The sequence below is a fragment of the Pithys albifrons genome, chromosome Z (assembly GCF_047495875.1).
Source record: "Pithys albifrons albifrons isolate INPA30051 chromosome Z, PitAlb_v1, whole genome shotgun sequence".
Classification (NCBI taxonomy): domain Eukaryota; kingdom Metazoa; phylum Chordata; class Aves; order Passeriformes; family Thamnophilidae; genus Pithys; species Pithys albifrons.
In genome coordinates this window covers 10,038,774-10,066,186 of record NC_092497.1, presented here as the reverse complement: position 1 = coordinate 10,066,186, position 27,413 = coordinate 10,038,774, and the positions used below count along the sequence as shown (strand labels likewise).

At 55.5% G+C, this 27,413-nt stretch overlaps 2 protein-coding genes across 8 annotated transcripts in view; both read left to right on the top strand.

Annotated features, from left to right (window-relative positions):
* The window catches only part of ATOSB (atos homolog B), a 38,530-nt gene extending 18,489 nt beyond the window's left edge, over positions 1-20,041 (top strand). For 5 of the 7 annotated variants that reach the window (XM_071581038.1, XM_071581045.1, XM_071581040.1 and 2 more), the window contains 9 exons: positions 10,457-10,549; positions 11,134-11,335; positions 12,967-14,264; positions 15,805-15,863; positions 16,166-16,262; positions 16,737-16,895; positions 17,274-17,342; positions 17,816-18,021; positions 18,318-20,041. In XM_071581038.1, coding sequence (XP_071437139.1) covers positions 13,143-14,264; positions 15,805-15,863; positions 16,166-16,262; positions 16,737-16,895; positions 17,274-17,342; positions 17,816-18,021; positions 18,318-18,471 — 1,866 coding nt within the window. In that variant the 5' untranslated portion in view covers positions 10,457-10,549; positions 11,134-11,335; positions 12,967-13,142 and the 3' untranslated portion in view covers positions 18,472-20,041. Of the gene's footprint in view, positions 1-3,578; positions 3,671-8,152; positions 9,774-10,456; positions 10,550-11,133; positions 11,336-12,966; positions 14,265-15,804; positions 15,864-16,165; positions 16,263-16,736; positions 16,896-17,273; positions 17,343-17,815; positions 18,022-18,317 lie in introns of all 7 variants that reach the window. The other 2 variants (XM_071581044.1, XM_071581043.1) reach the window with 2 other exon arrangements.
* Positions 20,042-20,173: 132 nt separating this feature from the next.
* STOML2 (stomatin like 2) lies at positions 20,174-26,917 on the top strand. Its single transcript, XM_071580205.1, has 10 exons — positions 20,174-20,300; positions 21,884-22,036; positions 22,333-22,432; positions 23,392-23,450; positions 23,706-23,807; positions 24,427-24,561; positions 25,097-25,241; positions 25,550-25,629; positions 25,824-25,952; positions 26,639-26,917. Exons 1-10 carry the CDS (start codon positions 20,250-20,252, stop codon positions 26,768-26,770), a joined length of 1,086 nt encoding a protein of 361 aa, XP_071436306.1. The 5' UTR covers positions 20,174-20,249; the 3' UTR covers positions 26,771-26,917.
* Positions 26,918-27,413: the final 496 nt, after the last annotated feature.

Genomic DNA, 27,413 nt, shown 5'->3' with positions numbered 1-27,413 from the left:
GATAGCTCTGGATTGAATGAACACAGCATGGAGGGAGAGCTGAGATGTGGATGATGTACTGGAGATTTGAGAACATGGTTGGTTGTTGGCTGCAAAATCTCTTGTGTGATCTGGGCAATGCTGTAGACTGTAGAGGGTATTGCAGGAGTCACAAATGGCTGCTTCTCTCATGCAGGGACCTGCTCTGGGCTGTTGAGTTTCCATCTAGCCCAACTGGTCTCTGCACAGCTGGACTCCTGGTTGGCCAGCTCATCTCTCCTGAGAACAGGTCTCATGGGTATGATGGAGGCAGGCTTGGTGTCAATGCTACAGCAGCAAAACCAAAGCGCTCTGTATCTTCTCAGAGCAGCTACTTGGCACTCTGATCTCGGGATAACCTAGGAATGTTGCAGCAAGCACTTGTATTGCTATCAGCCAGAGCAAGGATCAGATACTTGATCAAAAGCAGCTCCCACTGATCTCAGTGATGAGGTGAGTTTCGTTTTTCATCATCCTCAAGGATGCTGGAGCCCAGCAAGTTACAACAGTCTCCATTGAAGGGCTGATGCTCTGGCTTCTTATGTGCTGCAATGGGCAGATGCTGAGAGCCGTGGGCTAGTGCAGCCTGGGAGAGGGGAGACAGTGAGGAAGGCTCACTGCTGCTGGAAGCTGTGGATATGCAGTGAAGCTGGAGCTGGGCTCTCCTGAGAAGTGCCCAGGGACAGGATGAGAGGCAGCAGCACACAAGGGACATTCCAATTAAGATTAGGAAAGATACTTCGCTGCAAGGCGAGAAGACTCTGGAGTTAGGCCCAGAGAAGGGAAGCAATCTCAACATTTGGTGACTTTCAGCCATTGCCAAGGGCAAACCCCAAGCAATTTGCTTGAGCTTGGCCCTGCTGCTAGCAGGATTGGACCAAAACCCTCTGAGGTCCCTTCCCACCATTGTTGTTCTTCAGTTCTGCAGTTCTCAGGGTGCTTGGCAATGTCACATCTCAGGGTCTATTGGATTGACCAGCTTAGAGGAAAGTGGAGGGTTCAGGGTGTTGTTCTGTCCAACCCCTTCTCCTTGCTTGGTCTCATCTGTATTGTATTAGTAGTGCCAGGGGATGAAGGCACTGCCTTAGAAGCATTGCTCAGCTTGTTGACTTGCTCCAGCCTATTTTAGCTGGAGCACCCATCTCTTAGAAGATCTGCATTATTTCCTCCCTATGTGAGCACAAGAAGCCAGTGGGGAGTGAAGCACGGGGTGTAAATCATCCTGCCTGCTCTGCTGTGATCTGTAGGGAAGTGCTGGTATTGTTGGAAGGCTGGTGAGGATGCTGGCCCGCAGCCCTGTGGCTGGAAGGGCTCCACATTTATCTTCCCCATAGTGCCTGTCCCAGAGACACTGGCAATTGGAAGTGAATCACCGGTAGCTTTTCCAAAAGTTCCAGGTCTCTGACCATCCTCAGCAGACGGAGACTGAGATGAGTCCAAAGGACTGTCTGGGAATAATTATTTAATCCCAGTGTTTTCTTTTTCTTTGCCAACCTTTCATTCTTGTGGCTGCTCTTTTTCCTGATCCTGTCCTTCTGCAAGAAGTCTCCTGGCAGTCCTATCATCCTTGTGTTCAGCAACAATCTCACTCTGAGATGTATTTTATCTCCAAGCTTTGACCCCAGTGAAGAAGCCTGTGTCTGGTGTTTAAGTGCTCAAAGGGTGTTTACAGTGTTTGCCCCACCCCATCTGCAAGAGTAATGAACCAGAGCAAAGGGATCTGCTCACAGCCATGACACCTGGGTGAAGCTGGCCTGCAGCAGGAGCTACATCTGTGTTACTGTCTGGCAGAGGCTGGGTGGATGTCCAGGCTCCCCAAATACTTTTGTGTGTGCTTTCAATGTCTAGGTCATTCTCGAGAACCTGTGTTAGTCCCCAGATCCCTTCTCAAGTTGCCGCTTTCAGCCTTTACCTCAGCCTCACTGACACTGGGCTGCGATGGATGGCTCTATGCGGTCTCCTTTCTTCAGCAGTCTGCTTGTTACTCAACACTGCACTGGGCACTCTGGCATTACTGGGATATCCCTGTTGCAACACCTGTGTGCATCAGCAGCAGCAGGATCTGGTGGTCTTGGCCAAGAGGCATCTGAAGTCTGTTCTCAGCTGCTCATGCAAGTGCTGCTTGGCTGGGGATGACCTGCTTTCAGGTACCCTGTGGACAGCTCTTCAGTCCCACCTAGGCTCTGTTTCACTAGGAGAGTCAAGTCTTGAGGAACATCTGTGTCCTCAGTATTATGGCTGCCACCACAGCTGAAGGTGTTTTGGACCCAGTTTCCCTAGTTAGGCTGGTCTCTGAGGTCTCTGAGCTTTGTGTGTTCCCACAGAAGCAGAACAGCAAAACATGGGTGCAACAGTGGCAGCAAGCAGAGTGTACCCAGGGGCCTTTGCTTCTTACACGGACTGATGTGGGGGCTTGTGCCCTATGCACAAGGGTTGTCTGGAGTCACAGCTGCCTCTTCAGCTGTCCCTTTTCACTATTGCTTCCATGGAGATCAAGGATGCTGATATGCCAGTGCCCCAGTGCCTGCTGGCTGCACCTGCCAGGTAGCCCCAAGAGCACATTCTCACTGCCCTCCTCCTGGCTTGAACCAGTTGAGGCTTGGCTTCCTCCATATCCATGCAACATCCAGGTGCCAGCTGGATTCCCCCTTCCATCCAGAGGGCATGCCTGGCAGCCCTGAAGGAACCCAGCCCCTGTGGAGGGTGTGACAGATGCACTGCAGGGACAGCTCTGCTGTTGGTGGGACTTCATGAGTGGTGGTTCAGTGTGAGTGGATCAGGAAGTTTGCTACTTTCACAAGATGTAATAGGAGCTAGACTGTGTCTCCCACTGTGTGGATATGCCTGCAGTCAGACATGACAGTGCCTCCTTCCCCCTTGTTTTCCTTCTTAGGGGATTGTGCTCTCGTGTGTTTGACTTCATTATGGGCAACAATATGAATGTTTATAGATGAAAACTGTGACACCCTTTTCCTAGTTCCAGCAGGGTGTTTCTCACCCGCAGTCATATGGGAAGGAGAGCCTTTCCTTTCCTGTGACTAGGGGCAGGGCACTGAATTCATAATGGAAATCCTTCTTTCCTGCAGTAGCCCTGCTTGTGTCCAGCTCTTTACAATCGATGATGGACAAAGCCACGCCTTTATGGCCCAAATCCCTGCCCAGCCCATGTCATTGCTCTGGCCTGGGCTAGACTTTAGCTTTTCTAAATCGCTGCTGGATAAGGGTGAGTCGGGTGGGTGTGCACAGTTGTGCGTGTGTTTGTGTGTGGTATCTCCCCCCTTATGCCACGTACATGTCTAGCATGGGGAGTGGAAAAGATGCTGAATGTCCCCACAGCTGCTACAGCCTTATCTGCAGGCTGCAGCTTGGTAACCAAAGAGGGAGGCCCGAGTGCCTGTGCTCAAGCACCTCCCTTGCAGGGCTCTTACAGTAAAAGGAAGTGTATTGCAAGAGGGCTTGCGGTGGGGATGGGCAGTTCCCACGGGGCAAATCCTGCATGCACAATCCCTGCTGCCCTCCCCACTGCAGACACTTGGCCTACTCTCTCTTCCAATGTGTAGCTTTGATGCCTGTATCTGGAGCTGATCAGAGTAATTCAGCATCCCTGAGACTTTCTCCTCTGCTCTCTGGTGGCCAGTGACCATTTGGGAAGGTAAGGAAAGGTGCTGCTGCTCTGGTTCTATCAGGTGGGTGTCAGGGACTTAGCAGTGGAGTGTGTGCAAGGAGGCTTGGGCTGGTGGGGCTGTAGGTGTGTGGCATTTGGGAATGGGAGGAGACTGGGGTAAGTTAAGGTGTGAGCTGCAGCAATTAGGAGGCAACAGAGCGCAGGTGAAGAGTCAGGACAGCCCTTGGGCGTTCATGGAAACAGGGCAGGACCCAGTGGTGGTGGAGATCGGGGTGGGAATGAAGAGGAGTACAGTTGTGGGGATACAAAGCCCAGCTGCCCTGTGAAGGATGTGGGGAAGGTGAAGTGTTATTCTGGGATCAGGCAGTGTGGATGGCTACAGGGCGTCAGGGTACAGAAGGAGATGTCTTAGTAAGGAGCAAAGATGGGGCTGTGGGAGGCCTGTGGCTGTATAAAGTGGTGACCAAAGGGAGAAGAGAGGTGACAGCAGAGGTGGGAGCTGATTTCTGTTCTATCTTCTCCTAGCTTACAAAACATCACCCCACTGCCAGAAATCCCTATCAGAGTCTCCTGTTCCCATACCCAGCTAGTAGTGCTGGAGAACAGGCTGGGCTGTTCATGCTGCATGTGTGGATCATGCTTCCTTCCCACAGTGCACAGCCCAGGACAGAGAGCTAAAAGTAAAGGAGTTACTGTAAGTTATTACCTTACCACTGGAATTGAGTTAAACAGGTTGAAGTAGGCTCACAGGGCTGCTGATAACACCAACCCCAGGGTGTTATTCCTCCTCTTGGGAGATCAGATAAAAATAACTATTAGTGCTAACATTTGTGCATTACTTAGAATGGAGACGGCCTAGACCTAGAGGATGCCTCCCTTGGACAAACATCCTTACTGAACTTGAGATGTGGCAGCATGTTGGTGCCCAGGTCATGGCCAGAGACCTCAGGTGTCATGCAAGTGCAGAGCAGAAGTGGTTCATGCCCTTTTGCCAAGACCCAGTTGCCCTCTGGCAGCCATCCTGTGACTGGCTACATAGGCATGTGACTTTGTAATGACCAGCGGTGGAAAATTTTCCATTGGTTGCAGCTGGCACCAAGGTCTGGCCTGGAACAGCCAGTCTGTGTGGTCATCCAGTGGCCAAGGTCCCTGTCCCTCATGCCACTGCTTCTGGAGAGGGACAGGGGGGCTGGAGGAGAGCTGGCTGACATGTCCCTGTGCCTGGGTGACCAAGGGCTTGCTTTCACTGCAGGGACTTTCTTTGTTGGCTCAGGGTGACCTCTAAGGCCACTGTGGTGCTGCAAGGCCAGTGCCCTGGGGCTGCCCAAGGCTCGCAGGTGCAGTGCCGGCCGCACCTTCCCCTGTGGGTGATGGTGCATGGCGGCTACACCGAGGTAAAAAGACGCAGCTTTTTATGAAGCAGAGCCAGCCCGGAGGAATTTGCCGCTTGTGGACAGCTGTTGTCCTGGGTCTGGCTTGCGTCCTCCGGCACTTCCCACCCAGCGCTGCCTGGGGAGGGGAATGGGGGCTGCCCACCCTCCAGACTCCCTGTGCCGGACAAGTGGGTGCCACCTCAGACTCTGGGGACTGAATAGCTGCGGTGGAGCCCAGCAGCATTCTGCTGCCTCTGCAGGGATCCTCTTGGGCAGCGGAGAGTTTTCCCCACCCCCAGCTCTGCCGCTGCCTCTTTGTTTTCTGGCAGAAGCCTCTGTGCCTTTTCATTGCCGTTGAGGCGCCGAGCAGGAGCCTACATGTGCCGTGTGTGCGTCTCGCCGGGAATGTGATGCTGGCTGGGAAGCCTGCGGGGCAAGGCATCTCCCCTGCAGGGCTGCGGAGACCAGACGGCAGCTTCGGGGGTCTCCTTTCTATGGACTGTTCCTCCGGTAGAGCAAGGCTTCGAGGCCGCTAGTCTCCTCCACAAACCCCCCTCTCGCATTGGCAGCGCTTCTGCACCTTGCCACAAGTAGAGTAAGTTGGATGGGAAGGGGACGGTCCTCAGCTGGGCTCCGCAGGGCACTCGTGCTCTCGGCTGTGGTCCTCCCTCGCTCCCGCTGGGGAGGCACCTGAGATTAGAGCAGCACCAGGGGCTGTGGAGCTGGATGCAGCCGTGGCTGAGGATTGCTTGTGCTGCGACTGGCTCTCCGAGTATTTGATCTCTCGACTTCCAGCAGGGACTGAATTCCTGTGCTGGATTCTGGGCTCGGCTCTTGTGAAAGGATCCAATTATTTCAGAGCTTTGAGCATCTCCATTTGCTGCCCATATTTGCGGCGCCCGGGTCTGTGCTGGCTGGAATTCCAAGTGATTAACGTGGCTGTGACATCCCTCCTAGGGGTGTTATCTTTGCTCGCTGTCCCCCACCGCCCCCCTCTTCCTCCTCCGGCAGCGAGCGAGCGAGACAGGCAGGCAGAGACAAAGGTCTGTCCTCAACCTGGGCTGTCCTCCCTGTAAGCGGCTGCTGCTGTATGGGATTTCCCTGCCCTGCCTGCTGCAGGTTTGCTGGGCTCCTGGTCGAACGCTGGAGCTGGGCAGCCGTGGGCTGTATCGCTGAGGTTTGAGCCTGCTGGGCTGGGTGGGCAAGGGGTGCTGCCGGCTTTGGAGATCTGTCCGATTGTCCTGTCGGATTTTAAGCTGCTTTTCATTCTTTGACTGTGCTTTCCCGAGAAGAGGGGCAGCCGTGCATGGAGGGGAGGCTGACTGGTAGGGGTTGGACGTGGGGGAAAAGCTATACACAGGTGGCCGTCACATAGTGGGATCTGCCTGCAGACCCTGCGAGCCCCCCTTCCTAGCTGCAGGCTATTGTCAGCATCGATGGCTGCAGGAGAGGCACCTGGGCAACGTGTGCAGGGGCAATCCATGCCACAACGTGGGGCATCAGAGGGAGACAGGGTAAGTCTCTGGGCTGGGAGCTCTACTCCGGCTCTCCCACCTCCCGGGAGAGGTTTCATTGTGTTACCCTGACTTGGCTGACCAGAAGGGCTCAGTCCCTGCGGCACCTGTGTTTGGGGCTGGGAAGGCATCGCATGTTGCTGGGCAGACCTCAGCCCCTCCAGAGCCCACTGCAGCTAGGACACCCAGCAATGTGCCCCGCAGAAAGGGGTGCTCTGTCCCCAGGGGCTTCTGCCCCGCATCAGTGCCCCTTCCTGTGGGATGGGAAGGAGGAAAGGCAGCAGCAGCGCCTCACAAACGTGGTGCTGCGTTCAGAGGGAGGTGTTGAGTCTCTGCAGAAACTGTGTCTGGTGGTTTTGAGGAGCTCATCCTCCTAACACGGGCACTGCCTCTTGCCCAATCCTACCCCTCTGGGCTTGGGCTTCTTCTCCGTTGCTAGCAGAGGCCAGCACTGAGTGAGGCTCTGCAGCTGCATAAATCTGGCATGGCAGGAGGCCTCCTGAGGACCCCTGAGAGCAGCACTTGCCCTTGCAGTGGGACAAGGATGCTCCCTGCCTCTGTATCCTCTCTCCCTTGCTCTCCTCCTCCCTTCCTCTTGTTTCCACCAAGTGTGAAGTCCTTCAGCCCCAACCTGAATTCCACGCTAGTGCCAGAGCCATGGCCACTGGCTGTCTTTCCGTTCAGGCACAGTTTACTCCTCTAGGATCTCTCTAGCCAGCTTCTCCCCAGGATTGCCTCCTCTCCTCTGGCCGGTGCTGGAGGTGGCCCCCAGCCTCACATGTCTGCCTCTCTCCTGATGGTGATATGCCTGATCTGTCACAATGTGCAGAAACCCTTCTCTGGTGGCAGCATTACTGCTAGTGCTGCCATCCTTCAAGGTTGTGACAGAAACTTTCTGCCTGCTGGCACTTTGCAAGCTCTGCTCTTAGACTGCCAGGGAGCTCCTGTGTTTGTACTTGCACTGGTTAGATTTTCTCTCTTCTCCCCATATTCAGATAGGACCAATGGAACTGTGATTTATCCTCCAGTCTGTTTCCAGTAGTTTCTGCTGCCTCTTCCCTTGCCTTGTGCTCTGCTTGTTCTGAGAATGACTATTTGCCCTCTTATTATGACAGCCCTTCTACTTTCTAGCTGTGTAGCTCCTGCTTCAGCCCTAGTGAGGCTGCAAATGTCTCCTTAGCACTCCCCAGGAGAGGAAGCAGGAGAATGGAAGGCAGTAAAAGCCACTTAGGGGTTGGTTTGGGCTTTTTTTCTAGTCTAAATGGTGCAAGGGCTCCTGTTGACTCTGTCAGCCCCCAGGCATGGTGCTCTGCCCCAGGCAGCAGTTCCCAGGCCAAAGCCTCTTGTCCACTAGCCATATGTCCCTTTTACTAGCTGGAAATGCTGCTCTGGGAAGGCACATGGATCCCCACTGGGCAAGCTTGTCCCATTTGGGCACAGCTCTAACTTTCTTCTTTGCACCAGTGGTATGCTGCCAGTCTGGCCAGTCTCCCTTTTCCAAGGGCTCTGTAGGTCCTGCCCCATGATAGATAGCTCCCTGGCTGGCAGAGCTGCCCTGCACCCATCCCGCTTCCTTTCTGGCAGCCACAGTACAGCTGAAACAGCAACAGATCCTTTTGCAGGCTGCAGGCATGTGGTACAGCTGCTACATCACCCAGACAGAGACCCTTCCTCACCCGCCATCCTGCACTGTTGCCACCAGACTGAGACCATGGTCTGTTAATCCTGGGTTCCCCCTGGATGTGCTAATAGGAATGGAACCAGCAGGTAAGCCAAGACCCTGACCCACCCCCACCAGGCCTGGCTGTGTCATCGTTTGTCAGGGTCTGCTGTGCTGGTGTCCCCAAGGAACACAGCGTTTCTGCCCTGGTGTCTGGGACACACCGCCTCCCTGCAGGTCCTTTGGTACTGGGTGTTCCTTAGCTGTTGAAGTGGAATGCCCATCTCAATGCAAAGAAATAGAGGAAATCTGTGCCTGGCATAGCTCCAGATCCAGGTGCTGGGAGATTCTGGCAAAAGTACAAGCCCCCTCCTGTCTTCTGAGCACTGAGGGAGCCTGGGAGCTTGTCAGGAGCAAGGCAGAGAGTGGGAGGAGCTCTGGTTGGGCTTTTCTTGAGAGGTAACGCCCTTTAAGTCTTGTCTTAGAGCACCAGCACAGGCTGAAACACTGACAACATCAACATCACTTGGTCTTAGGAGAGGCCAAACCTTTGGCTTGGGCACATGGACCTCCGTGTGCTGTCACGGGGATGGTACCTGTGCTGCTCATCAGAGTTGGTGAGGACCTGGCCCTGGCTTTGTTCTATCCATGTGGCCAGAATTGGGGCTCTGGCAATGGCTAGCTCAAGAGAAAGGGAAGGGAGAGGTGACCAGATGGTTTCTCTCTGTTGTACCTGCTTGCAGTGCAGGAGTCCCTGATCGTGGTGTTGTCTTGCTCCATGGGGAGGCAGTGGGCTGCCAGTAGGTGCTGTCAGAGGCTGAGCCCTGCTGAGAGCTGGCTGAATAGTGCCCTAGGAGGCCGAGCTAAACACAGGCAAGAGAACCTCCCCTGGACACAATACCTTCCATCTTGAGGAGGGCGAGAAGCAGTGCTGTTCTTCAGCTGCTCTCCATCCCAGGCTGATGGGCACTTCTCCAGGGAAATGTACAAGAAGATCCCAGGGTATAATTGGAGGTGCTTTTGAGTGGGCTGAGGAATTCTGGCATTTTCCAACATGATGCTTCAAGCAACAGTATCTGGACTGACAAAACATGGTGGAGCCTCTTGTGCTAGGCATGTGTTCTAGGTCTCAGGTAGGGTGGGGTTGTGGTGTCAGCAGGTCCACCTCTCCTGATGGATCCATTCTCCTGGAAGGCAGCTGCGGTTGAGGAGCAAATGCCTGTGACTTCAGAGGGACATGGGAAGGAGAAAGAAAGGATTCAGGTGAAACTGTATTTGTTGCAGTGGGTTCCAGCATGGACACTTTCTCCCACTGCACCATGATGATTCTTGCTGTTGATTGTTGATTTTGCTTCCCATTTGTCACCTGTGCCACACACGTCATGGTAAAAGTCTCCCCCAGAGATGGAGGAGGGAAACAACAACCTTCCCAGGCAGACAGAGTACAGCATGTTACCACCTCAGCATCCACCCACGAGTGTGGGCATTCACTTCCTTTCCTACATGCTTTGATGCAGGCCTCATGTGGGGTGCAAGAGGAGCTGACCTTTCCAAAAAGCTTCTGTTGAGTTTTCGTCCCCAAGGTTTGTTATGCTGCAGCATTGATTTGCCCTGCTTCATGTTCTTCTTGGGTGCTGGTGTCTTGTGTCTTGGCAAGTCCTGTTCTGGCTGGTTGCTGGCAGTGCCCTTCTCCAGCACTGCTAGCAGTGGCTTTTGGGCTGTCCAAGTCTAAGGGACTTGCCCTGAAAGCTTGTAATTACAAATCTTACTGGAAATGAAACAACAGCCTGTTTCCTGGGGCAGGTGAGGTCAGGCAGTGAGCACCTGCTGAAGCTGGCTTCCTACCTGCAAGATGGTGGGATGCAGAACTTGCCAGCCAGGGTGCCATAACGGGTTTGCACTTGAGTGTTGGTGCCTCTGAGTATCCATTCGGAGTTTTACTTCATTTGCCTGGCCTGGCTGTTCCCAGGCTTCAGAGCAATGCTTGCTGCTGACATGGGATGCCCAGGTAGTGAATTCCCTCTGGATGGCCACTGCAGTGAGCCCGCATTTGAGGGATGCATGGGGAGGGAGGTGGGCAGAGCAGGGTCCCCAGGGATAGGCACCGTTTCCTCCTTCATCTGGAGGTTCCTGGGCTGGTAAAGCCCATTAGCTGCCATTCCACAGAGGTGCTGAGCGTGGACATGTCCGAGGGTTCCTGCCCATTCTGAAGGTGTTGGAACATGAGCTCCTGCCTGAGCTGATTCTCCTCTGTGCCCTCTTCCAGGCATCAAAGGTGCAGTGCCGGTGGATTATGACTGCAGGGGAGCTGTGTTGCATCTGCAAATCTCAGTTGTGCATCAAGGGCACATCTGAGCAGGTGAGTGCTGTGCACATGAAAGGACTGCTGTCTTTGCACTGGGGAAAGCTGGTGGGGGGTCATCATGACTCAGATCTGTCAGGCTCCTTATTTCTGCCTTCCCTGGCAGTCATCACTTATTGAAAGAAAACAACAAGGTTCTTCTCCTTATCTGTAGGGCCAGAAAATGTCCTTGCTGTGGGTGGAAGGGGGAGGAGGTGAACATGAGACCAGGAGCTACCATGAGGCCCCGAGGTTGCTGCAGTGTCTTGTAAAGCAAGGCACGAAATGGTTGCCAGAAAGAAAGAGGAATCTGTTCATATGCACAGGGTTTCATACAGGAAGGCATGCAAAAGGGATGTAAAATACAAGCGAGGTATGAGAGTTCATAGCTTAGCTTAAAGTATTTGTGGCTTAAATGTTTATCAAGGTGACAGCGCAGCCTGAGATGGTCGAGATCTATGTGGCCTTTGGTTTGGGAAAGGCTGAGACTAAATGCTGCCTTTCCTGGCTCTGGGACCCCATAAATGGGCAGTCTCCTGCCCTTCTCTTGATAAGCATCTGAATCACTCCAGCCCTGCATCTCCTACTTTCTATCCCCTCAGAGCCACTCTGGACACTGAAGAGCTGGAGAGGACGCTGCAGAGGTTCCAAGGCACACCGTGATGGTGGGAGCCATTCCACGGCAGCCACGGCGCTTTTGGGGGGTGCCTGACTGGCAGGTGTCTTCAGCTGGTTGTGCCAACAACTGCCTGCTGCGGGACAGGGAGGTTAATCCGGAGCAAAGTGGGGTTCTGTTGCAGAGAGGTGAGCATGAGGGGCAGCCAGGACAGGCTGCAGTGTTGTGGGCTACACAGAGGGGTTGAGGTTGGCTGGGAAATCTGGAGGTTATTTGATCCAGCCCTGCTGCTCAAGCAGGGCCACTTAGAGCCATTGCCCAGGGATGATTTCTGAATATCTCCAAGGATGGAGACTCCACAACTTTCTAGGTAACTTTGCAGTGCTCAGTCACCGTCATAGTAAAAACAAATTGTATTTCCTGATGTTCAGAGGGAATCTCTTAATATATATATTTATATATACACACATTGGTAAGATTCCCCTAAGCATTCTCTTCTCCAAGCTGAACAGTTCCAGGTCTCCCCGCTTTCCTCACAGGACAAGATGCTCCAGTCCCTTAATTTTTTCTTAGTGTCCCTTTGCTGCAGTCTCTCTGGTGTGACCTCACCAGTGCTGAGCAGAGAGGAAGGATCAGTTCCCCTGACCTGCTGGCAATGCTGTGCCTAATGCAGCCCTAGACACTGGTTTTTATTTGCTGCAAGGGCACGTTGCCGGCTCATGGTCAACTTGGTGCCCACTAGGACCCCCAAGGCCTTTCCTGTGGAACTGTTTTTCCAGCTGGTCAGTCCCTAGTGTATCCTGGTGCATGGTTAGACCTTTTATCACTCCTTTTAAATAAGATTCCTGGGTTCAACCACCCTGGCCTGGCACTTTCCCATCCCCATCATGGCAGGATCAAAATACCACACACAGCCTTGCTCTCCAAACAGCCTTGATCCACTTGGAGAACCAATTTCCCTATTGCTCACTTGTCTGTAAGCCCTTACTCCACAAAATCAGGCAGAACTTCAAGAACAGGCAAAGGACGGAGCTGCTATGCTTGGGCAGCTTGTCCTCAGTCTGTTGGTGGCTTTTCCTGCATCTCCTCAGCTCTTGCAATCGTTTCAGTATTTATCATGCCAGAACTAAAAAAATCCTGGATGGAATTCTCACGGCTCTCAGACTGGGCTGAACCAAAAGTGAGGTGCCATGCAGCATGGATGAGGTCAGGGCCTTGGGGCTGGCAGGAGTGGGTGGATGGTGACCCTGGGACCACCCAGCTGCTGATTGAGGTGTTGGAGGTGCGTGGTCCAAGGTGGTGGAGGTAATAGAGATGTCAGGCCAGGTTCCTGCCCCTGCCACAGGGCTGTCTGTGTAGGGCATCAGGCCTGCCTCGTTTGGTGCACATGGCCAGGACAGGTTGTCTTGGGCAGAGTTGCTGTTGCCCAAAGGGGTGATTACAGGCTTGAGCCCCTGGGACTGGTCTGACCTGCCTGACTCCTATGCTCTAGAACAGTGCAAGCACGTCAAGTCCCTGGCAGAGGGCAGGCTTCTTCCTCCCCACTTGTCCAGGCTTGTCCCCAGTAGTCTCCTGCCTGGCTGGAGGCTTCTCCTCTTGCCCAGGATGGGAAGGAACTGCTGAACCTGCAGTTGAATGATGCCACGGGGTTCCCCAGAAAGCAACACTGGCCTAGTTCCTGTTCTGTCCATGGAGAGCGAGGTTCAGGTGGGACTGTATGAGAAGCTGCCCATATCCCGATAGGTCCCTTGAAGCTAGAAGTCTGGATGAGGATGGGGATCCCAGGATGACCTCCATCCTCCTGTCCTTATTTTTTCAGATGCTGTGCTGCAGACAAACCCATAGTGGAGGGCTCACACAGACATCCTGAGCAAGGGTCCAGCTTCTATCCCCTGCCCTTGCACCCTGGCCTGTGGCACTTTACAGTCCTGCTCCTGCTGCTGCATGGGCTGTTCTGACTCTGGCTCCACTCGGAGTCCAGGCAAGTGAAGCTCCATGCGGCACATCCACACAGAGACGTCCCTGCCCCCGGAGCACAGCACAGACCCCAGCCTGTCCAGGCCCAGTGGAGAGACACCCTTAGAGCCCTCCTCGCAGCATTGCACCCACCGCAGCATCCTCATGGGCTACAACGAGACAGAGATCAAGCGCCAGAAGGTTTACCAGGTCTCCATCTTCTCCCACCTCTCCAACTCCTCTGAGAGCACAGAGCAGCGGGCAGGCAGCCGGACGGCTGTCAAGAGGGGATACCCTGAGCAGCGAACTCTGGAGGGCGGGCGAGATCCCAAACGAACTCACTGGGGTGACAGGGGGGTGGAGAGCAAGTGTGATGGGAGCCCTGGGCAGGCTTCCTTGGACGATGACAATTCCTTTGAGGATGGACTGCTGGTGGAGGAGCTATCCCTGTGCGGCTCTGCCCAGCACTTCTCCCACAGCGGGCTGCGTGTTGTGGAGCACCGCTGTGAGGGCAGCCCCAGCCACAGCCCCAAAGCCAGCAGAGGGGACAAGTCGCAGTCTGTCTCCTCCTTCTCCTCCTCCTCCTCCTCCTCCTCCTCCTCCTTCTCCTCCTCCTCATGGCCCCAGCACATTGCTTGCAGTACTTTGCACACCAGAGGCAGTTGCTCTGTCTCATTGGGGGATCATCCCACAGACTATGGAGATAATGGGGAGCCAGCAAGTGGCCACAATGTACTTCACCTTGAATTGCACAGCATTGCACAAACAACCCAGCTGGACTCTGGTGGGAAGAGAGACAAGCCAGGGAACAGTCCAGCTCACAGCGGCAGGACTAGTGGAGAAGATGAAGAGCCAGTAGTAGCCAATGGGTGCAGGGAGCCCCCAGCTCCACACACGATGCTCAGCCCAGAGCCCAGCAACCTGAGCTCCCAGGAGATGACACCCTGTGGGAGCAGCCAGTTCAGCAGCAGCAGCTGTCCAGCCAAAAGGAAGTTGCTGCCTGCTGGTGAGGTTGCGGCTGACTCCTGCTCTGAGGATGAGAGCTTATCCCCACCAGCAAGGAAGAAGAGGATCCTGCCATGCCACCCCGTGCCCACAGCCTGCCGCAGCACTGATGCCAAGGGGGCCCCTTTCTGGAATCACCTGCTTCCTACAGCCAAGGTGAGCATTGCTCATGGGGGGAGCCAGGGAATGGCCTGTGGACACCCAGAGCTCAGAACTGTCCTTGTGGGTAGTGTGGTCCACTGTGGCACTGTGCCCTGTCCTGTCCCAGTGCTGTAGCACTGGTGTGAGCAAGACAGGAGCTGCCAGCCAGCCTCAGGACACATGGTCTGTTTCAAGCAGCTTTTAACATCTGGTAGTCACTGGATCCTCTGCTTGCAACCAGATTTTTCTTCTGGAGAGCCTTACTTGAATGGGAGACAATGTTCCCATGGCAGTGAGAGCTGGACACATGATATGGGGCCACACTTGGTGTCTGATGGCTTCATGTTAAGCTGGATATACCAGCAAGCTTCAGAAAAGCACCTGGCCTCTCATTGCATGATGAGAAGTAAGACAAGGTGTGGGGGATGGCTTGAACTTCTGGCCACGATGTCCATTAGAGCAAGGTTCTGATGGCAGGGAGTGGGACTGGACGCCTGACCAAGGGGACCCAGTGCTGTGTGTAGAGATGCCACAGGCTTTTCTGCAGTTGTGGCATGTCCCCAGGGTACCTCAAGCTCTTAGCAATGGGTCAGACCCCAAACATTTGCAACAACCCTGACTGCTCAGGGACTGCCTGGGATTCCTCCCTTGTTGTCCTGCCCTTCTGACCAGTTCCCTGCCCTCACCCTGTCCTGTGAGCTGAAGCTGGCACCAAACCTGGCTTGCTCCTCTCTTGGGGCATGCCGTGGTGCAGAGACCCACAAGAATTGATGCCAGAGCTACCCTGGCTTCTTGTTGCATGGAGCTGGGACACACCATTCATGGGGCACAGCTGCATTCCTGCCTACCTTTTCCATTACTATCCCCCAGCCCAGCTGCCCCCAGCAATGTCCTTGCAGAGTGATGCCCTCCAGCAGCTTCCCTGGGTTTTCCCGCCCGGTCATGCCAGCCAGCTCCATCATCCCTTTGTGTTGTGCTGCCCTTTGTGTGGCTTCCAGAAGGGAAAACCCCTGAAAAGGGGACATCTTTAAATGGAGGCTGCAGTGTGGCTCTGGCTTTAACCCCCCACCCCACAGCAGTAGGATCCTGGCTGTGGGTAAGGGTGGGCAGCAAGCCCCTCTGCCCAGTGACACTGCTGAGGACTTTGCATGAATCACCAGGGGACGGAACTTTTCCCAGGCGGGTCGGGGAGCTTCCTTGTACGTGCTACCAGTCCCTGGGAGGTTCAAGGGGGTGTCAGTGCTTGGCTCTGTCTGACAGGGGTGTCTTGTCACTGGGACTGTTCCTGAGACCTGGTTTGCAAGGTGGGACTCATGTGTTGCATCCTCAGCTTGGGTACCAACACCCTCATCCCCAGCTGAGTCACTTTGGGATTTGGGCAGCCCCATGTCCCCCCCAAACACTGCAGTCCTTGTGCTGCCCTGCTGGCTACCCCCGCAGAGGCTTTTGATGGCTCTTCAGGGACAGGAGCCAGTTCCATCCGCTGTGGCCCTCGTGGGGTATGTGGTCCCTGGTTGCTGCCCTAACATGGTTCTGCATTTCGTGTCCCCTCCAGAGTTCTGCAGATTGCACTGCAGTCGGGAGGAGGCTGAAGAGTGGGCTGCGCCTCAAATCGTGAGTGTCCTGGCAGCCCTGTGGGATGGACATGGGTACTCAGGGTGCCTGACCACCCCAGCACCGTGCAGCCCTGTGGGAGGTCCAGGTTGGGTCGAGTCCTCTGTCCTGCCCTGCCCTGGCCCACCACAGGCATCTCCCCTTCACAAGACCCCAGGCTGTGGGACAGTCATAAAGTGGGTTCAACCTCCAGCAGAGAAAGGGACAGGAGACCTGGAGAGGGATACACATTCCCAGGGATACAGACAGCCTAGGGCTGCATGCTTTTCAATGTAACACCAATCTTCTCTCCTCTCTCCAAGGCGACATCTCCGGAGCAGCCTCCGAAGGGGCACCAGGTCTCCTGCAGCACCCTGGGCCACCACCACTGTCAGCCATGCTCTGCTGGGCAACTTTGAGGTAAAAGCTCACCTGACAGGGGGAGGTGGGTCCTGGGGACTCCAGGCTTGACTCGCTATAGGCATGAGAGGCTGAACCTGATGGGAGCCTGGGTGTGAGGCTGGGCTGATTTTCCTAAAGGTTCTGGCATGCAGTGGCCATCATGCAGCCACTACTCACTAGCAAGACGGCTCAGCTAGATCCTTGGGGAAGGCACCAAAACTGTGGATCCTGCTGAGATGGCTGCTGTGAAGCTGAGCCAAAGCACTCTTTCTGCTTCTTCATGTTAGATGGCTGGTTTCATCCCTCCAGTTCAGGGTGGGTCTTTGTCAGAGCAAGCCACCAGGGCCCCTCATGGGTGGTCTCTGGACATGTGAGCGCAAGCAGACATGTGAGTGCAGTAGAGATGAGAGATGAGGGTGATCTCCCCTGGAGCTTTGAGGCAGGGGGAAGGACTGGTGTTTGAAGTTCCCCACAAGTTCCCTCCATTCTCAGGAGTCCATCCTGAAAGGGCGTTTTGCCCCGTCGGGGCGGATCGAGGGTTTCACAGCAGAGATCGGTGCCAGCGGCTCCTACTGCCCCCAGCACGTCACCCTGCCTGTCGACGTCACCTACTTCGACATCTCCGAACACAGCATGCCCTCGCCTTTCCTGGTGCGTGGATGAGGGAGGGCTGGGGGCAAAGGGGGGGCATCCTGGGGCAGCCCCTGTCCAGGAAGTGTGGATCAAGCAACCACCTACCTGCAAAGATGACTGGCTGTGCCAGGAGCAGTCTTTAACCCAAAAAGCAAAGAGAGAAATAAGAGGGCACATACACAGGCAGGCTGCTGTCTGGCTGCCTGAGGGTTGTGGCTTCACTGTCAGCACCTCTGTGTTGCTGCTTGTTCATTCCCTGGTTTGAAGAGGGACTGAGCTGGGCTGAATTTGTGCCAGGTGTTCTTGGCAAGAGGGGAATCTCAGCCCCCTGCTAGGTCCCAGCTGGGCTCTCCCTGTGCTTTCTCACTCTTTCACACACTGTTTCTTTTGCCCCAGGGAGTGATTGACTTGGAGGCCTTGGGAAAGAAGGGTTACAGTGTCCCCAAAGCTGGAACCATCCAAGTGGTGAGTCATTCCCTGGCCTCCAGTAGCACCATGGGGACAGGGCTGGATGGGCTCTGGTTGTCCTCCCCACGGGCTGGTTATGCTCCATTATGTTTTTAGGCAGGGCAGCAGTCAGAAAGCTTGTGCAGAGGGAGTACTTGGCCACCAAGACAGCAGAGCAGAGTATGGGGCCCCAGGGGAGGTGGAAGGGAGACAAGGTGGTGGGAGATACAGGGAAGTAAGAGGCTGATGAGGACAGATGGGGTTTTGGCAGGACAGTGTGTATGTGCAGCGTGGACAGGATGTGATGGGAGGGAAGCACAGGTGTGGAGGTGGGTGGAAAGGACTGACCTCTGACCCTCAGGCTAAGCTGTCTAGGGCTGGTTGGGGGCTTTCTGGATCTTTGAGCTGCGTGCTCCCAGGTGCCCCATTCCTGTCCTACTGATCCATTCCTGTGCCCTTCCCAGTCTCACTCCCTACCTCTCTGCCCTTAGACCTTATTTAACCCCAACAAGACTGTGGTGAAAATGTTCTTGGTGACATACGACTTCCAGGACATGCCAGCCAATCACATGACCTTCCTACGGCATCGCATCTTCCTGGTGCCCGTGGGGGAAGAGGAGGGGCCCACCATGGTCTCCAGTGACCCACTGGGCACCAGCCCACCCCGCAGGGTCCTCTGCTACCTGATGCATCTGAGGTAAAACACACCAGGAGGGATGGGCACCTGCCCTGGGATAACCCTTGCTCCTCTCCCACGTGTCCCAAGCCTGCAGGACATGAGGAGAGGTGGCAGGCTGACCCTCTCACCCTGGGGAGGAGGTTGGAGCTGCTACCCTGCCCAAGGGCAGCTGTCTCTGGCCCTCTTGAAGAACCGGAGCATGATCACCTTGACCAGGCCCCAGAGTATTTAAGGGAGTTGTGACCTGCACTGAGGATGCTCTGCCCTTGCCTGGGAGCCTGAGGTCCCTCTGCTCTGCTCTTGTCTCCGTACAGATTTCACAGCTCCAAGTCAGGGAAGATCTACCTTCACAACGACATCCGGCTGCTTTTCTCCCGCAAGTCAATTGAAGTGGATTCGGGGATCCCCTATGAACTAAAATCCTTCACAGAGATGCCCAGGAATCCCTGCTACTCACCTCGGGCCTGACCTTCCTCACCCCGCTGGGTTGCTAGAGAGCCTCCAGCCCAGCACTCTGGGGAGAGAGAAGTAAAAGGCCAGCAAGCAAACACTGCTTTTGAGACATCTCCCATCCTCCCGACCAGCACAGGCACCATGGCCTGCAGCAGGACTGGGGTCACCCAGGGGGCTTCACCAAGAGGGGCTGGGGCTGAGGAGCAGCCCTGGCACTCCAGGGGCATGCCCAAGCCTTCTGCTGGTCCTGCTCCCAGCTTGGAGACTTGTCTGTGGCTGAGGTGGGTGGGAAGTGAAAAGGTGGGTCAGGGCTCTGGGTAACAGACTACCCAAACTGGTCCCTGGGCTGGTAGGAGAAGGTGTGGAAGAGTTTGTATTTATTAGTATTTATTGTTGCTGGGAGTGCAGAGGAGGCTCGTGCATAGGACTGGAGATGCTGTGCTTGTTCCTCCCCACATCCCTGCCAGCACAGGACTGCCTGTGTTGGGGCAGGGCTGTGGGGATGGGAGGGTGACTGGGGAAGGGAGTGACCCACCTCTTGGCCAGGGTGCAGCTTCCAGGCCAAGGCTGTGTTAAAAGCTTGGGAGAGGCTGAGCCTTGCTGGGCGCCAGCTCTGCGGGGCCAGTCCCACTCCAAGCAGTTTGGGAAGGCCTGGGTTTGTCCTCTTACTCCTTTAGGGCAAGCCAGATCACATGGGGTCAGTGGCAGTCAGGGAAGTGGCCACTGATGGTTCCTGAGGCTCAGACACGGCTGTCACGTGGATGGGGACCTGGGGCTCTTTGCAGAAGCATTGGGGATAGCCCTCTGGGCAGGAGCCTCCAGAGCACGTGTGCTGTGAATCTGAGAAGTTTGCCAAGAAAACAGGAGCCTTGCACCATTTGCAGGTGTGGCGTGAATCCCACCCAGGAGGCAGCTTGGGCAGGGTGTACCGGCAGCACCATCGGGGCTGGGTGGAGGACGGGCAGGAGCTGAGTCTCCGGGACGAGGGGAAGCAGCAGGGGACATGAGACTGCGAAGGCTGGGCTGGACCCTCAGGAGAGGGTTTGGGGGTGACCTGGAGCACTCCTGGGAGCTGCGGGCCCAGCCCAGGGACAGGGTGAGGGTGAGGGTGAGACAGGCTGGCACCCACCGCGCCTGTATCACCCCACTGCCAGCCGGGGCTCGGAGAGCCCCATCCCCTCTGTCAGCGGCGAGAGGAGAGGGACACGACCCCCCACCCGGATTCCCGTCGCTTCCCACGGTCCCGGGCTGGGTGCGGGGCTGGGCCGGGATGGGGGAGCTGCGGGCCGAGGTCGCCCCTTCCCTGCCCTGAGGACAGCCGAAGGGCTGCGGCCCTGCTGGGCCGGGCGCGGGGGGAGCCTGAGGGGTCTGAGCCCCCACACCCGGCTCTGAACCCACCAAGCACCAGGAGAACGAACCCCCCCATACCAGGAGACTGCCCTTCCCCACCGGGGGCCGAACCCCCCCAAACACCGCGGCCGCCATGACACCGCGGCTGCCATTCTCGCCGTGGCCCTGCGTAGTCGTGAAGGCCGTGCCGGTACATTTTCGTGTTCATTTCTATTTTAATAAATGCCCCTTTGGAGCCTGACTACGAGCCCGACGATACCGCTGCGAAGGGGCTGGGAGGTGTTGGGGGGGGGGGGGGGGGGCGTTGGAAGGCGGAACACTTGGCGGACGGAACGGGAGAGCGCGAGCGGCGAGGCCGACCCGGGCGGCGCACCCGGAAGCAGCGCGGCCGCCGGGGCATTGCGGGTGTGCGGGAGTGGCGGCGGCGCCGAGCGGGCTGGGCGATGTTGTCGCGGGCGGGGGCCCGGGCCAGAGCCGGCCTCGGGCTGCTGCAGGTACGGGGGATGGCGGGGGAACGGGGACCAAATGGGGAACCTTTGGAGGGTGCCCACGTGGGGAGAGCCCGTGTGCTGGAGGGGCCAGGGCAGGGGGGCGGGTCTAGGCTGGGGGCGCCTGGGTGAGGGGTGGTGTGTTGAGGGTCAGGGGGAGCAGTGGAGGTTGTTTGGGGTCTGGGGGAGGGATAGAGGGTGTTGGGGATCTGGGCCCGGATAGGGGTGCGAGGGCAGGGGGTTGCACGGGTCAGACGGGTGAGGTGTTGGGGGTCCCATGAGGGGCTGGGGATGTGGGGGACCTGTGGGGGTGAGTTGGGCAGAGACGGGGGAACAAGGTGTGTGAGGAGGTACAGAGACAGACGGGTATGGGGGGATCGAGGTGGGAGTCACTGGGGTGGTGGTGGAGGCTCAGGGAAGTGGGGAGGGTCGCTGAGCAGCGATGGGGACAAGGGATGAGAGGTGCAGAGGATGGTTGAGGGAGGATTGTGGGACTGGGGAGCTGGACAGGGATACAAGGTAAGTGAGCAGGGTGGTGCAGAGAACAAAAGTTTGTGGGGGGAGTGAGGAGGTGGGGTGTCAGTGGGTGGTGTTGGGGGCTTGGAGGGCAGTGGGACAGGGAAGGGGTGTGGGTAAAGGCGTGCAGAGAACAAGTGGATGCAGAGGACTGAGTGGAACAGGTCAGGGAGGGAGTTGGGGGTCTGGGAAGGGACTTGGGTGGTGGTGGTGGTGGTGGTGGTGGTGAGCTGAACAGGGATACGGGAAGAGGGTGCACGAAGGGATGCACAGGGCAGATGGGTGTGGAGGGGCTGGGGGGTGTCAGTGAGGTGGTGTTGGGGGTTCAGGGAAGTACTGGGAGCAGGGGGGCAGCTGGGCAGGGTTGTGGGTACAGGGTGTGGGTGGGAGATGCAGAGGAGGTTGTGGACAAACATGGTGGGAGGGTCATCAGTGAGGGTGACTGGGCATGGGCAGCAGTGAGGTGGAGAAATGGATGTGTGGGGCTGTGGAGGTCTGAGAGCTCACTGGGATGTGTGAGGGGTTAGTGAAAAGATTGAGGGGACCTGTGGGGAAGAGCGTGAGGGAATGCCTGGGATAAACAGGACTCTGGAGGGAGCCCAGGAAGCAGCCAGAGCTGGGGAAAGGCAGGTTATTGAAGATGAGTGGCCTGGGACTGAGGTGAGGGAGAGAGCTGGGGATAACAGGCCTGACCAGGACTGAGTAGGGCAGAAGAGACCCCCAAACACAACTTCCTTGTCTCCTACGCAGCTTAAATGTCCCACACATACTTTTCTTGCCCTTATGGTGGCAGGGAAGCTGTATTCCCTGTTCCAGAGAGGGTGCGAGAGGAGGGGAGACATGCAGAAAACTCCAGCATGGAAGTGAGCAGCCCTGCACCAGTGGAGAAGGCTGTCCCAGGGGCCCAGGCCTTATCCCTGTGGGAACAGCCTGTGTCCCTAGAGCATGGGCTTGTTTGGGCCATCAGAGCTGCTTCCTGCCTTGGTCTCCTGGCCATGATCACCGATAGGGGAGCAGGTGTGGTGCTGGGCTCCAGCAGCTGGTCCCAGTCCCGTTCCTTCTCCCTTCTCCAGCACTCCCAGCAGCTGAAGCATGTGGCACGGCTGGCCCCAGCTCCATGCCGCTGGAACTCCGGGCTGCCCATGAACATCGGGGTGCTCTTCGTGCCTCAGCAGGAAGCCTGGGTGGTGGAGAGGATGGGCAAGTTCCACCGAATCCTCGAGCCTGTAAGGAGCAGCTTTTCTCCCCTTCTGGATTCAGCAGGTTCCTAAAGCTGCAGCGAGGCGCGTACTTGGCGTGAGAGTCTGAGGGGTGGTGGGCTCATTCTCCCAGACTGTAATCCTTTTGGCTGCCTGTGGAATAATTTCCTTTGGTGGGGTGTTACAAGCACTGGGAAACTGAAATTCCCTCTGTGTGTAAAGTGTGTTTGCTCTGCCTTTAGCATCTGTAATGTGTGGCATGGTCTTTCTTTGGAGAACTCTCTAGTCTGACTGCCAGCTAGCTAATTCTGCCCTTTTCCCAGGGTTTGAACTTTCTTATCCCTCTCCTGGATCGGATTCGTTATGTGCAGAGTCTCAAAGAAATCGTGATTAACGTCCCAGAGCAGTCAGCTGTCACACTGGGTGAGGAACAGCTTCCGTGTCCTGCCCCTTTCCTTCTGCTGCACCTGGGGTGAGCAAGGGGCAGTGTGGGGATGAGTGGAATTGTTCCAGGCTCCTGCACTCAGCCCCATCCCTGGGCACCCAGACTTGGCCATAAAATCATGTTATCATGTGTGATCACAGGTTGGTTTGGGTTGGAAAGGACCTTAAAGATCATCCTGTTCCAAACTCCGTGCCATGGGTGGGGATACCTTCCATTAGACCAGATTGCTCAGAGACCCGTCCAGCCTGGCCTTGAACACTGCCAGGGATGGAGCAACTACAGCTCTGGGCAGCCCATTCCAGTGCCTCACCACCCTCACAGGAAAGAATTTCTTCCTGATATCTAATCTAAACCTGTCCTCCATCACCTTAAGCCATTCCCCCTTGTCCTGTCACTTCATGCCCATGTGAAAAGTTCCTCTTCATCTCTCCTGTAGCCCCTTTGGGTGCTGCAAGTGTGGTGCTGTGAGTGGGAAGCACCCAGAAGGTCCTGCAAGCTGGGTTGAATGCATCTGGCCAGGAATACGTTTTCCAAATGCTTTCCTTTACTGAACCACAAAAAACAGAAACCTCTAAAAATGATTTTAGATCAGATTAATGGATCTAATATTAATGGGCAGCTGTTACATTTCTAGTTTTAAGTGTTCTGTTTTGGTTTTTACCTCCTTAAATCCTTATTTATGAGAACTGAAATATTTTTATCTGGAAACCCTACTTGTTGTGTATTAAAACATTGTAGTGTTTTCTAGGAAACACCAAGGTTGTTTTTACAAAGTCTTTAGATGAGGAGATCCATTTCAACTAATTCATCTTCTGTGCCATGCTGCTATGCCAGGAAGGAAAGGGTTTACCTTGCCCAGCTGTGCTGGGGAAGAGAGAGTTTCCATATTTTATTGTTGCTGCTTCATTAAACAGGAGCTGTTGTTTTCTCACGGCAGATAACGTCACCCTGCAGATTGATGGTGTGCTCTACCTGCGAGTTATGGACCCCTACAAGGTACCATCGTGCCCCTCAGGCACCTCTGTCCTGGCTCTGCCTGTTCCCTGCTCCCCTAAATATGTGCTCCAGCCTCTGTGCCCTGCCCAGTGGGTGAGCTGGGCACCCTGACCCCTCCCGAGGCTCTGGACTCCGTGTTTTCAGCAGGGGGTGTCTGGCAGGTTTCTTGCCTTGGTGCTGTGTTTGTCCCTTGTGCCTCGTTCAGGATCCCTCTTGGCACCCCTATTCATTCTGTTTTGTGCTTCTACTCTCCAGGCCAGCTATGGGGTGGAAGATCCTGAGTACGCAGTGACTCAGCTGGCCCAGACCACCATGAGATCAGAACTTGGCAAACTCTCCCTTGACAGAGTTTTCCGGGTGAGCTGGGGAGGGGGATCATGGAGCTATCAGTTTCTCTGGAAACCCAGGGCAGCCTGCATGGCCAGGCTGATACACTTAAGAGCAAAATGCCCTTTGCTGAGAGGGCTTCTGGCTTCTGTTTCAGTTGGCCTATTGGTGAATCCATGGAGAAAGGTCTTGTTTCAGATGATGTTTTTGTGACAGGAGTTATTTTTTGCCCTTGCCCTGGGTTATCTGGGAGGAGTGATGGGTGGCATATGCCCAGACCCAGGTGGTCCAGGTGTGTTTCTCTTGAGCCAGTGACTCGTGGCTCAGGTCTAGTGAGGAATGTCCCCTGGTTCATGGGGTGCCCTAGTCCTTGTGCTGCATTGGCTGGGCACAAAATGGAAGTGTTGGCATTCCTGTTGTATCCAAATGTACACCAGGCGTTTGCATCCCAGCAGTTTCAGTTTGGGTCCCTACCCTCCACAGGTGATGTGACCCCTTCAAGAGCTGCAGGGAGCACCTGACCCTGCCTGATGCCTTTGGAGAAATATTTTTCTGGCACACTGTGGCCCATTGTGGGTGTCTCATTTTCCTCCCAACACCTGTCTCATGCTAAGCACCCCTTCTCTGCCATTTCTTTTGTGCCTCCCAGGAGCGAGAGTCCCTCAATGCCAGCATCGTGGATGCCATCAACCAGGCTTCAGACTGCTGGGGCATCCGGTGCCTGCGCTACGAGATCAAGGACATTCACGTGCCCCCACGTGTGAAGGAATCCATGCAAATGCAGGTGTGGCTCATAGGGAGGGAGGTCTGGAACAAGAGGAAAGTGTCCTCTTCCACACTGTGCCATTGTTACCTGTCCAGAGCTGGCAGACCCGGCCACTCCTGTGGTGATGGGCACTTTGGTTGCAGACATGCAGCTACTGAATGAATAAGTAATTGCTGTCCGTATTTTGGCAGTGGTGCTCCCTGCCTGCTACACCCAAGCCCTGCCAGGTCCTTATAAAATCGTTACTGGGCTCTGTAGGGAAGCATATCCCAGAGCTGAAGGTCTCCTCTTGAGAAGAGTTGGGCACCAGATCTCCAGGCTGGAAGAGGAGGATGGGGAGGCAGCTGCCCAGTGAGGTGTAGGTGGAGCTGGGGAGGGCTGTGGGGCCTAAGGAGCAGAACCCTCACCAGGACCACACAGTATTCCATAGCTGCATTCTCATACTTTGCTGATCCATACTTGCCCCAGCAGGGCCGAGGAGCATGTCGTTGTCCCATGGATGAGATCTCCCCAGTGCAGCCATGGCAGGCTGGTGACTGACCTGTGTTTGCAGGTGGAGGCGGAGCGACGGAAGCGGGCAACAGTGCTGGAGTCGGAGGGGACGCGGGAATCTGCCATCAACGTGGCTGAGGGCCAGAAGCAGGCCCAGATCCTGGCGTCAGAAGCTGAGAAGGCTGAACAAATCAACAAAGCTGCTGGTAATGCCTTAGTCTACAACATACGGAGATCTGTAACCATCTGTACTGAGGGATGATGCTGCTGGGGAGACCACATTACTGTGGGCCAGGTGTCCTTTGCCACACTAATCTGATCCTAACCTATTTGGGGCCCTTGGGCTGGGCTCCAGCTGATGTTGCTGCCCACCACAAGCCTCAGGCAGCAGGAGGTGTGTGGCAGTGCTGCTGTTGGGGAAGAGAAGACTACGCATGCATGAACTTCTCTGGATTCACTCCTAGCAAGTGGTTTGTTTTGGTTCTGACTTGTGCTCTGCTGTGGTTCTTTGCAGGGGAAGCCAATGCCATGCTGGTTAAGGCCAGGGCCAAGGCAGAGGCAATTCAGCTCCTTGCGGCTGCTCTGTCACAGCAGGTGAGTGACAGCTCCTTGGGGCAGTCACCGCCTTGGTGAGAGTGTGGCTAGGGTGGCACCTGGCTTTCTCTTGGACACTCCCTGGCATCTTCAGCGGCAGGGAGTGAGGATCTTTGCTGTCCCAGCTGGGGTGGGCTGGGAATATGGGCATGGATAAGCTGTTGGTGATGTGTGACTTGTCCCCTTCTCCCCAGCATGGCAGTGCTGCTGCCTCTCTGTCTGTGGCTGAGCAGTATGTGAATGCCTTCTCCAAGCTTGCCAAAGACTCCAACACTGTCCTGCTGCCTGCCAACACCGGCGATGTCACCAACATGGTTGCACAGGTCAGTGTGGTTAGTCGTCCTGGGCTGCATCCAAAACAGGGTGGGCAGCACATCAAGGGAGAGGATTCTGTCCCTCGGCTCTGGTGACGCCCACCTGCAGTGCTGTATCCAGCTCTGGGTCCCTAGCACAGGAAAGATATGGACCTGTTGGATCAAGTCCAGAGGAGGCCACCAAGATGATCAAAGGGATGGAGCATCTCCTGTGAGGCATGGCTGAGAAAATTAGGATTGTTCATCCTGGAGAAGAGCAGGCTCCAGAGAGGGCCTTCCAGTACCTAAAGGGGGCTTACAATAAGGCTGGAGAGGGACTTTTTACAATGACATATAGTGATAGGATGAGGGGGAATGGCTTCAATCTGAAATCAGAGTAGGTTTAGATTAAATACTAGAAGAAATTATTTACTGAGGGTATGATGAGGCAGTTGGCATGGGTTGCCCAGAGAAATTCTGGATGACCCATCCCTGGAAGTCATCAAGGCTGGTTTGGATAAGGCTTTGAGCAACCTGGTCCAGTGGAAGGTGGTCCTGTCCAACTCCCAGAGGAGGTGGAACTACATGATCTTTTAGATGCCTTCCAAGCTAAACCCTTTCATGATTCTTCCCTGGGGAGAGGAAGATGGCAGTGTGCTGGGGCCTGGCCCTCTCCTCCCTTTCTCCCCTCCTCATGACTGTCTCTTTCCCTCCAGGCCCTGGGCATCTACACCACACTGACCAAGCCACAAGCTGTGAAGTCCCAGGATGAGACACCCCCAGCCCATGAGGACCCCCAACCTGCCACCATGGAGATGCTGAAGGCAGAGCAGAGCAGCTCCAGCTAACAGGGATGGAAGAATCCTGCTCCCTTTCCCAAGGCCTGCTCTGCAGCTGGCAGCCCTGCCCTGCCGCGGTCAGATGCTCTTCTTCCCTTAGTTCCTATTTTGTATTTGGATTTAAATCATATAATAAATGGTACCGGTGCTGCTGCAGCGCGTTCTCTCGTGCTCAGGAGCCTGACCCCACCCTTTGATGCCAAAGGGGAACAGACCATCCATCCTCAACAGGCTCCTGCCAGGAGCTCCCATGGACATGCAGTGATCTGCAAGAGGAGAAAATTAGAAATTAGGAAGAAATTATTCCCTGTGAGGGTGGTGAGGCCCTGGCAAATGTTGCCCCGACAGGCTGCAGATGCCCCATTCATAGAAGGGTTCAAGGCCAGCCTGGATGGGGCTTTGAGCAAACTGGTATAGTGGGAGCTGTCCCTGCCCATGGCAGGGACTTGGAACGAGATGACCTTTAAAGTCCTTTCCAACCCAACCCTTTCTATGATTCTGTGAACGTGGGGACCCCACTGTCGGGAAGGATGCCTCTCCCTGAGGAATTCCTTTCTGGGAATGTGAGCTCCTGTCATCATCCCATTCTGTGAGATCTGTCATCTCACAGAAGCTGCCCGTACAGTGCGTGACAGTGCCTTCCCTGTAGAGT